We start from the raw sequence: 12,010 nt of genomic DNA on the forward strand, positions 1-12,010 counted from the left end.
ATCAACACTTTTCAAAATCAACATGAAAACCACTCACATCTAAAAAAAATGTTCATAAGAAAATTTAAAGTGCCAAAAATATGCTAAAAAAAAATGTTATTTTGAATAATTACTTTTCAAAATTGGGTGTCTTTTTTTTTGTTTCTACCTCAAAAAAACAGTTAATCGGTAATTTTCTCGTTTGATCGGTAATTATGTTCTATTCGAAGTCTGTGAGGATGTATTCAAACGGGTGACTTACTTCATCTACATGTATCTAGTCATATCTCTTGCAATGATGAAGTGGTTCCCTCCTGAAGGAAGGGAATTAGCCCCAGTCTCCAATGATCAGCCCCTGGCACTCACGCACACCACATGGCGAACATCAGGGGACTTGAGCAACAAAGAAATCAACGAGGTATCCTTTGTTAGCTGGTATTCCAAAATGATCACTGTCATAACGGTCGTCCCTAGAATCCCAAAGTCACTCCTGGATGAGTATTCCCAGGTCATATGGTTCGGTGTTCACCATGGCACCACCTGGATTCGACGCAAGGTTGACAACTTGGAGACATTCCAAATGTGCACTCTGCCTTTCAGTCTCTCAGAGCCGGTGTTCCATAACGAAGTTCTGTCCCGGCCATGTATTATTTGTGAGATCAGGGAGGACAAATGGATATACTCTTTTGAGGGAATGGTGTTACGAACACTACTTGGTGCAAGCCTCTCTGCCTCTCGGAAGTAGGTAGTGGAAGAAACAATTTCTCCTGTCTTAAAGAGATTTGAAACAACTATGTTCTTGGTTCGGAACACTCTGGAAGACTTTGGGTCGTTAGTAAGTTCTCTACCCCTCTTTTCTGAATTTCGTAGTGTTAGTTCGGTCGATGTTTTGTCACTAAAATCGATAGCTGTCTCCCTTCCCTTGATGGGCCCTACTTCTATTACTGAGCCGGCAGTGCAGGACACCCATCCATCTTCTACCCTAATTCCTTCAATCTCTTGGCACCCCATTCCCATTCCTTTATCCCAATTTGTCGACCTCACCAATGAAGAGCCTCACTCCATTGCTAGCGCCTAGATCATCAGAGAAATCCTACGTTTCACCTCAACTACTTCCCTAATATCTCACAGCCCCTCACCTCACGTGACCTCCCCCTCCATGACCATTTTAGATCCTCCTCAAACCGATAACCTCTTTACTGCCAAGACTGAAATGGAGGTGGATTATGTCATTCAAACAATCAACGACACCACCCATGACATCATCGCTATGAGTACTAAACTCGTGGATACGGTTACAATGCCTCTTCTATCCTTGCTACTGGCTTCAAGCCCTGAATCAACAAATGGACAACCAATCCACCCTTGTCCCAAATACCAGGAAGTTATAAACATCCTACCTCATACCTCTAGCCCTATTCCCCATTCGCCACCAATTTTTCCAAACGTCCACACCAACATCCACACTACAGAGGACCCACAACGGGAAACTTCACCACAAGGCCAATCCGAAAGGCCAGTCGCCAATGGACAACCTCTGCAGGTTCGATTCCGTCTCCCTGCTACCATGTCGAATGATGATCTTCATAATTGGTCTTCCTTTCAATTATTTACTTTCATCCAACTAGATGCTCACCAAGCATAAGCATTGCATAATACATTGGCAGACGAACATGAGTAGTAGCAACAACAAATTATCTTCTTAACGATCGAGCGATATTAGCTCCTACAACAAAAGCAAGTTCTGTAGTAGCATGTCAATGATATCAATGCTAAGTTTCATACACTTTGGCTTACTATTGTTGAGGTAGTACCAAATGCACCAGAATATTTCTCAGCATGCACCCTTTAAGATTGTTGCGACCACATTGGAACTGCATGCGTCGACCTTGTCTTTTTGAACGAGAGCTTATGCACACTATCACAGCCGAACATAAAGCACTCCCTGATCCAACCACTCAATATGTCGCTGAAATTGAGCAGAAGATAACTGACGTGGATTCTTTGAAGGCCTCCCTTCACCATGCTACTAGGGAGGCATAAGAAATCTTCACACAAGTTCATGACTAGTTTGGTTTCCTCGCTAGAAAGAATCAACCACTCTATGATTTACATCAACAAGCTCACCAATTTTATAACCAAACTTTTCTCACGATTAACCTCGACCAACAAAAGGATCTGTTTGCCCAAACTGATTTGTTAGAGAAGCAGATCCAACAGATTGAGGATGATTCTTAAGCCACTAAGGCTCTGCTACATGAAATCAAACCACCTGCACAAATCCATTTTCAGAAGTTAAGACAACTCAACACTGAAGCTTGGATCCAATGGAACGCCCTCATGATTACTTAACCCATCCAACTGACAACTGAACTTACCACACCATTTCTTGAGCAAGATGCTACGTTGTTGGATTCCTGTCAGTTGAAGATCACTGAATACACCCAATTCAAAATTGAAGCCATCCAATTTGTCCCTACGTTGGGTCCTTCATTTGAAGGAGAACATGCAACATGTAAAGGAACAATCTAGGAAGAAGCAGCACAGGTAGGAGCCTCGCAACAGGAAGGAGAAGCAACAACATTAGCCAAGGATTGACTTGGGGATGAGTCAATCATTTATGGTTGGGGCCTGTTGCGTCCTTTGTTTTGGGGTAGGAAACCACCAAGGAAAATAAAGGAAATCCACTAAGATTTATTAGACAATGAAGTTGACAAGTGCAAAGCATGGGAAAATTCAAGCACAATGGTGTTCACAGAAGTCGTCGAGGAGGAAAGCAACAGTTGCAGTCGTCACAAAAGCCGCCAAAGAGGAAACCGCGTGGTATTCGAGGAGAAGGTTGGCAGTTCAGGTGAATAACGTAGCATAAGAATTTTATAAAAGCCAAAAGGAGAAAACAACAGAAAGAGGGAGGTGAGGATCATATGCCAAAATGTTGTCATTGGGTCTGTTGAAATTGGTTCTATTGTTGGCTCATCTCTATCTGAGCCAAATTAGATGATGATCTATCTGATTTTGGCTGAGGGGTCATAGTGCCAGGATGTAATGATACTTTATGCTTAATGTAAAGAAGTTGTGGATTGTTCTATGCCTCTAAATGTGTTGGTTTAAGTTGCTCTTTAAAAAACAAATTTTACATGAATGTGAGTGTTACCTGTCTCTTTCGTTTTGCCGCAAGTTCTACTTTATGTTGCATAAATGATAATGTGATTTCCTAGAGTAGATGTGGATGATAGATCGTTGTCATTACACTCCTTGATGTTTGGTTCTAGTCCATTTTCATATTCAAGTCTTGGCATGCCTCGGGTGAGATGCCTTACTTCTTCGAGGTAAGGTGAAAATGCTAGCATTGCGTTAGACTAAACGAATCCTTTATTGGCCCTTGAGTTTGAACGCAAGGTCTCTACCTCTTACAATTTTTTGCCAACAATTCATCATTATATATCATATTAGAATTTTTTCACACCTTATGGATGGTACCTAATGTAAACTATTGATGCTAACATTGACTTGATAGAGATATCAAGCCAAATATACATTAAAAACAACCAATCAAAACATTGACCTTAAACTTTCTACATGATGCGTAAAACCCTTAGCCCAAAGACAAGAGAGAATGACAAGTTACTTTATTGCAAAGTGAGCATAAGCATGTCAACATGCGAGACTTGAACCTAGGTGGGGAGGATAATAGCCATTCCACCCAACCACCTAAGCTAAACTCAATTGACCATTATTATTATTATTTTTACTTAGAATAAAAGCACAAAACACCTTGAAGCTTTGCCACAAGGGAATCAAAGAGAGGCAGACAACCCGTGATCAATAACACCTAGCAACAATATCAAAGAGCTTCAAGTCTTGGCTCTAAACCACTTGAGTTAACCCTTGAGGGTCAAGTGATAATTACTATTAATTTTTTTATATTCTCAACTTATACTATTATTACTAAATTATGGCGTACTCTAACTTATAGATGAAATACACTTTTTTCACTAGAATTCAACAAAATAATTTCAAGAAAGAATGTGATTTTTTTGTTTAAAATGCATTTTTGAATGCATAAATGGATTCAATACCCTGAAAACTTCATGGGCGATTGAATTCTACAAATTAAACAACTTAAACTCAAGTTTTTAAAAATCTTTGTGGGATTTTTTCACAGAGAAGCCCTCTAAAACCTAGTATGGGAGAGATATTATCACGTAACGTTACATTTAAAAATATTAAAATAATAATTTAAATTAACAAATTAAAAATAATAGTAATAAATAAATTAATGTTAGCCATAATTAAAAGACTTCAATTTGCACGTTAGTTTTACACAACTTTATATAGAGATATAAAGTAACCTAAAGTAACAAAAATCATTTACTTTTTACTACTAAGAATAAATGTAATATGGAGATCACAAGAAATATTATTTTTGATATTACATGATGTTTAGTTCATTCTACATTTAGTTTACATGTGATATTTAAAAAAAATATTAAGTTTTTTGAGGGAGAACCACACTGATTTTTTTCGGGAAAACTCTCCTCAAAAAACTTGATATGGATCACAGAAGCCTAAATTCAATAAAAAATATATTAATAACAACAAAATATTTAAATGTCCATATTAAATACCATAATTTTATATCTATTTCATATAGAGAAAAATAAAGTAATTTAAATTATTTTTTTTCTTGTATTTTCACTTTTCATAACTAGAGAGATATGTAATTTATTTTATTTCTAATATATAGTGGATATATAAGATTTTAAAAATATTAATAACAATTTTTTTTTTAAAGTATGTTATAAATAAAACATGAATCATATATAACGAAAGGAAGATTGAGAGAAATCTGATTCCATTAATAGCTACTTTCTAATTCAATGTATGAGAGATATTTGTAATTCTTTTTATGCTTAATATAAATTTGATATGTAATATTTAAAAATATTAATAATAAAAATAATTAAATGTAATGTGAAGAATATGAATTATAAATAAAATATTTTATTATCAATTACATATATATTAAAATATTTTAATGTCAATACATATATATTATATATAAAATATTTCAATATCAATACATATATATTATATCAACTTAAAATATATTTGCATTTCAAAAATTTACTCTTAACCACAAAGTTAAGATAATTCTAAACTACTTAAAATATATTTGCATTTCAAAAATTTACTCTTAACCACAAAGTTAAGATAATTCTAAACTAAAAATTAAAATTAACTAGAAAAAAAACCATTTAATCTCAGCTATTCATCTATAAATTAGAGCACACCCTAAATTATTTATGTCCTAAAATATTAGGACTACTTTAAATTACTCTTTCTCTATACATGGTTTGTAGTCTCCAAAAATATTATTACTATTTTAAATTACTCTTTCTGGTTATGTAGTCTCCAAAGGTTCATAAACTTCTATCTGGCTAAACGTCCGTTAAAGGTTTTTTTAATCTCATCTATTCATCGCACACCCTAAATGATTTATATCCAAAAATATTATTACTATTTTAAATTACTCTTTCCCGATACATGGCTTGTAGCCTCCAAAAATATTATTACTATTTTTAAATTACTCTTTCTCGTTTTGTAGTCTCCAAAGGCTCATAAACTTCTATCTGGCTAAACGTCCGTTAAATACCTATCGGTGCCTTTCCACTCCGTCAACAAATTAAAGAAAGGAGCGGTAACAGATGGACACGTCAATTGACGGAAACAAGCTCCTTATAAGTCTATCAACGGACTGCAACCTTATCGCTAATTCTGTTCGTTCTCGACTTAAAAGATAAATCTCGGTAGACGCCCAGTCCGCTGTAATTGAGCGCTGGGAAACGTTTGACTCTCCGGATGTGAGCTAATCGCGTTTGAATTTGAATGTACTTCTACGTTTGACAGTATGGTGTCCGTGTTGGTGCATTCACTTCCCCGGAGCCTCGGCAGTTTAACGAAGAGCCTCAGTCAGGTCGCGAGGTCGAAACGGGTGCGGTTGGTCATTGCGTCTGGTAGTGGGATCACTGTGAATGTTTCCAGCTGTGGAAAGCCTCTCCATTCTGTAGATTTGCATGGCGTATTGACGGTCTCGCGGTTTGGCTCCAACAAAGATTTCAATGAAGGGAAAGAATTGACCAGGCTAGGAGGCAAAAGAGATAGGCGGCGGATTTGTTCTTGTAAAAGTGATAAAGCCTCAGAAGATAACGTGGAAGAGAAGGTAAGATTATTCTCAGGGATTTTTCAGGTTGCCAGGGCTCATTAAAAGAAACTCACACTTGATGAAAATTCACTAAAATTCGCAAACTAGATCAATTCTTTAAAGACTGACGATTATGGTTAAAACAACTGGCCATTCATTTATTATTTTTGGAAGAAATTCGTAAAATAACGTCCAAAATATTGGCCAATTTACGGAATCTTTTGCAGAAATTTTTCCTTAGTGGTTCTTACATAATCTACCGTGGATATTATGTTTTCGATCATTTGTTAAATATGCTTCATTTGGAAATATTTTATTTAAGAAAAAGGCTAAACTGTGACTTACAAGATAACATCTAAAAATCCATTCCATTTATCCAAAGAATATCTCCAAAGATTGACAAATCAGCTCCAAATGTTAAAGTGAATCAAGATTACTCCAAATCTTCCACAAAAGAAGAATGTGAATCACTCAAGAGGGCCGAAATTCCAAATGATGAGATGATGAGTGATACAATGACATGTTCTTCTATTTATGAGGCATACAAATGCCTGATAATCCTAGAAGCTCCTCTTAATCATTTAGTAATGTGCAACAAAGACCCTAGGTCACAGGTAGACTTAGTAACCAATGGAAATCATAATACATTTCTCTATGAGGGCCGAAATGCTGACATCATGCTAGCATAGGCCCTTTTAGGGTTGACGTTGAGAGCTAGGAGTGCCATCATGGGCATAGTAGCTCTCTAAAATCAAGGTCTAGGGGTTGGCCTGTGATCCCTATGAAAATCATTCAGTGGCCCCCAAATGTGGGTTTGGGGCACAAAACTGGGTCTCATATGCCTCATGGTGATGAATAAACCTGATTCTACTCCAACATTGAGGGCACTGAAGGTGGGGCTAACCCTCCCATGTCTCAAGGCGTGAGACAAACCTCGTTTGGGCCCTAGATCAACTATCAAACCATGTGATCTTTGCTAAGCCGACTGGGGGCAAGTTGGTCTAGGTGCATCATCCCATGAATAACAAAGCAAATGCAGAAACACTGTGGTTGCTGAAGGTGCCCATGGCTATGAATGATGCTTTACAATTGTTCGGAGTCCCATGGCTCTCAATGCATCTCTTGTGGGTGTCAATATGCCCCTCTAAAGGACTTGGACCCTAGTTAAGTTATCTAGACATATAGATAGAACCACCTGCTAGTTACACACAATATCTAGTGCTGCAACTTTCATCATCAAGTACATTAATCATTATTACATCTAAGTGAACCAAGCTCGAAAGAAATGGGCAAAATAACACTTCATATGAGGCTTCTCCTCTAAAATTGCGGCCTTAATCACATAATGGTGTTACCTCCCTAGGTAGGAATGGCTAATATGTGAAATTTTTAAAATTGTTGTAGTTAATTTGGTTTTTATTCACGTATTTTTAAAAGATTATTTATCTTTTGTAAATTATATTAGACAAATACTAAATAAAACACTACTGCAACTTCACCAAAATTAAATCATAGGAACTGAGAAAATATCACACACACAAAATAATAGACACTGATATTTTTGGACAATTGTCCTTGGAAATACCTCAAAGGGAAAACTAGTTTTGCAGATGAGGTATTTTTATTACTCTTCAGCAAATCTGTAATTGAAATTACATACATTGTTTGCTGTAAAATTAGCAAACCTACGACAAATTAGTTTCTTCACTTCTACTAGATGATCTAACCTCCTAGAAGCAACTTAACCTCTTAAAATCAATTCGAGCCTCCTTTGGAACCCTGAATTGATCCACACGTGTGGCCCTGGTAGATAACTTGACCTCCTCTAGAAATTTGCACTTCCTGGTAGAATATCACGACCTCCACTGGAAAATCAAACTGTATTGGGAAAATCGAATTCTCCACTGCAAATTGACTTTCCCTGGGAATTTTGTCCTTCCTCCATCAACTCAGCCTCTTCAGTCAATTTACACTACCTCTAGGAAACTTGACCTTTGCAAATAAAATTGATCTCCCCCTGTCATAGAGAATCTGGAAATCGTTGTGAAGAAATTTCTCTTTGGCAACTTGATTTTCAATCACTAATCACTGCTAAATTCAACTGTTGGTTTCCTCCACGCTATCTTTGTGCCCTTGCTCTCATTGCAATTCATTGTGTCTCCAAAAGCCCCATCGATCTCCTCTTATAATCTCTTGCTGAACAATCAATGACCATGATCTAATCACAATCGATGACCAAGATCATCTTGACTTCTAAAAATTACTTTTCTAGAAGTCATTGGAGAAATTGAGTTGCCTCAATTAATCCTGATTAATTAACCACTTTTCCTAAGTTAGACTTAGGAAAATAATTAAATTGGCTAATTAAATCTAATTAAGACAATTTTCCTTAGAAACTTTTTTTTGGGTATTGGAGATAATTAATCCATTTGTGTTTCTAGCCTCATATACACCTCCTGAGACTAGAACATCTGTTCGAGCTACACAAACTAACATAATAGACAATCCTACTAGTTGTTCCCAACCTCCAAATGGGAGTGACATGTCCTTGGTCCACCCCTCAATCGATAGGTGCCATGTGAATAATGATGGAACAAAGGGAAGAGGACTTCATGGCCAAGTGCCATGGTCAAAGGGATCAAATATGATGAAGTACCTCATTTCTCATGTATAGATATGAGGAGGGAGCAATTGTGGGATGCATGAGTTACCGCGACCTTTGTTTTTCGACCCCTCTATATTGCCTTTTACTTTTTCTTGATTTTCCTTGTATTACTGCTCATAGCTCGAGGATTGAGAGCTTGCTTTCTATGATGTATAATAGTTATTACCCCCTTTAGGATGGGGCAGTTCATCGCCGGTCAAGGGTTGGGACATGCAAGGGTTCCTTATCTTCTATGAGATAGGGCAACATTGGCCCAGGAGCCGGTTGATGGCCATATGATAGAGGTAGAGCTCATGCTTGTTTTTTTCCCACATGCTAATTTGTAAGTCCCGACCATCTTTTGCATTTTGATTTTTCTTGTGGCCATCATATGCTCTTTTTTTTTTAACTGCATCAACCTCCTAGGGTACATTTCTAGGCCCTACCCAGGTATGATGATCCTGGTGGATATTGGTGGCCACTTGCTTATTCCACTTGGACCCCCACCATTTTTTATTTTTTTTAATATATTTTTGGTTCAGTTTTTTAGTTTCCTTAATTATAGCACAATTTACTATTTTTGGCAGTTTTTCAGGTCTTGAACTACCGAAGCTGTTTTGAGGCCCTAAACAACGTTTTTTTGGAAAATCGCCTGTGGCCAAAATGAGTTTTCAATTCGATATTTGCTATCAACAATTGTAGTCCTCGGATAAATCTTTTTAACGAGGTATCGTATGCGTCAAACGAATATCGTATGTCAAAGTTACGACCTTGGGAAGTTGATGTACCAATTTACCCCAAATGGGCCCATATTTTGGCGTTTCATCTCCCAGGGTTAGGTTTTTGGATGTTTGGGGTTTTCCATTGTTTCTCAATAATAAATAGGCTCTCAAGCCTCATTGTAACACAATTCAGAAGCATGTAGCCGCTACATTTCTTCTCAGAGATATACTACCATCGCTCAAGCTAGTCTTATTTCCATTCTGTTTGTAAGCATATTTCAGTATTTGATATTAAGGAAATGAATTTTTATTTCTGCTGCATTTCTATATTTATGGTTATATTTGTAATTTGTTGCATTCGTGTTTAAATTCGGATCAGTGGTATCAGAGCGGTCTGCTATTTTTCAATCCTTCTTTGCATGCCCTCTAACGAGGTTAGGGTATAAGGAGTTAGGGCTCGATCTAGTTGAACCTTTGCAAGATCAGCCTCGCAAACCCCGACGGCTGCCCATGGGGGAAGAAAAGAAAGACGAGGGAGCAGGAGATCATATTAAAATATTGCTCGAGGAGGCCCTCGAGAAACGAAGGAATGCGATCATGGATAACTTTGCCCAGATCCTTCAACGATTGCCCACCGATAGCGCATCCACATCCAACAACCACTCTGGAGGTCCCACTCCTTTTAAGATACAAGTAAACTTTGATATTCCCATATTTGAGGGCCAAATAAATGCAAACACCATAGATAACTGGTTAAATTTGCCAGAAGGATATTTTTCTGTTCATGATTTTTCCAGTTGGGAAAAGATTACTTTTGTCTTCTCAAAGCCACCCCCCCACGTCAATGACTGGTGGGAAACCTATTGTGAGTAGAAGGATGAAAGTATGCCCTCACTGTTTTCAGCCGCACCCACTTGGAATTCGTTCCGGGATGCCATCAAGGAGCAGTACTACCCTGTCGGGAGTTATGAGGATAAATACATAAAGTGGACCACGCTGCGACAGGGAAGGGACCAAGACGTGCCAGAGTTTACCAATGTTTTTCATACCCTTCGCACGAAGTTGGGTATCAAGGATTCTGAGAAACATTTGGTACTCAAGTACTGCGATTGCCTACACAGGTACATCCAAGATGAGATGGAGTTCCTGGACATCTCCTCACTCGGCACGGCGTACCGATACACTGTCAAGATTGAGTAGAAGCTTAAACAAAAAAAGCGAGACTTTGGATCTATGAATTCGAAGCAAGGGAAAGGTGCCCCCAAACCGCAGAACAAAAGACAAAGCCAAGGTGGGACGGTCAAGGACAACCCGCTAAAGCCGCAAGCAAAGAACAACACCGTGAAGTCGAAGAAGGACACGGGAAAGTGGTGTGAGTTCTGTAAGAGCTCCACTCACAACACAAGTGAGTGTTGGGTCAAGCAGTCATTGGTGGTCAAGCTGAAGGCTTCTAAATTAGATGCATGTTCCGACTATGAGTCAGAACTCGACAAGGGGAATGACAAAAGGAAGCAGATTATCAATGTGGAGCCTAATGCCACCGTTGCCACCACGAAGATCCAGAAGGAGGAACCCAAAGATCCAGAGGAGGAGTGCCTCTTCCACTCCCAAATGTGGGTAAAGGGTTCCCCACAGTTCATTGTCGACAATGGGAGACAAAAGAACTTCATTTCAACAGAGGTCGTGAAGCGCCTGGGCTTACCGACCACAACACACCCACATCCGTACACCATCGGGTGGCTTCACCAAGGACGAGATCTTCGCATCAGCGAGCAGTGCTGCCTTCCATATAACATCAAGCCCTTCATAGATGAGATATTATGTGACGTTGCCTCTTTTGATATTTGTGATGTATTATTAGGCCAACTATACTTGTGGAAGCGACATGCTATGTATGAGTCAAGGCCTCGCGCTGTTATTGTTACCTTGGGAAATAAGTTGTACAGGATACCGGAGGTAGCACCGCCTACTGCCATCTCTTTGGTTACTGCAAAACTATGCAGTAAGCTCATTTCCAAAATTGGGAAATTTGTTTTCTTGATGATACACCCTCAAAGAAAGAAGACAGTGGCCACGACCTCTAAACAAGGCCCCTCCGCACGACAACAACAAATGGACAAGGTCGTGGAGGAGTTGTTGGAATTTCTAAGTCTATTCGTTAGAAACCCTTCATGTACTTTACTGATTTATTCCAACCTACTTGTTCTGTTAATTAACAAGTTATTTACCATGTAAATACTGGAAATAAATACAAGTACATGCTCAACACATTACAGATCATCAATTGAAGGAAACAAAACAAGCACACAAGTGACACCGTTGTTTTTGGACCAATGTCCCCGAAAAAACCTAATGCGAGAAAACCGATGCAACTATCTGAGGGTTTTATTATTATGCAGTTTCTGAATACAATCTAGGTGCCAAAACTGGCTCACCCAACAAAGAATAATATCAGCAGTA

At 38.3% G+C, this 12,010-nt stretch overlaps 1 protein-coding gene across 3 annotated transcripts in view; it reads left to right on the plus strand.

The window, feature by feature from the left end:
• The first annotated feature begins 5,735 nt into the window (after nt 1–5,735).
• The window catches only part of LOC149165862 (CAAX amino terminal protease family protein), a 372,684-nt gene continuing 366,409 nt past the window's right edge, over nt 5,736–12,010 (plus strand). For all 3 annotated transcript variants that reach the window (XM_089432404.1, XM_089432405.1, XM_089432406.1), the window contains exon 1: nt 5,736–6,202. In XM_089432404.1, the coding sequence (XP_089288530.1) occupies nt 5,891–6,202 (312 nt within the window). In that variant the 5' untranslated portion in view covers nt 5,736–5,890. The remainder of the gene's footprint in view (nt 6,203–12,010) is intronic.

Source organism: Pinus tabuliformis, chromosome 5_1, assembly GCF_031772625.1.
Source record: "Pinus tabuliformis cultivar Carrire ecotype Pingquan chromosome 5_1, CPIR1, whole genome shotgun sequence".
Taxonomy (NCBI): Eukaryota; Viridiplantae; Streptophyta; class Pinopsida; order Pinales; family Pinaceae; genus Pinus; species Pinus tabuliformis.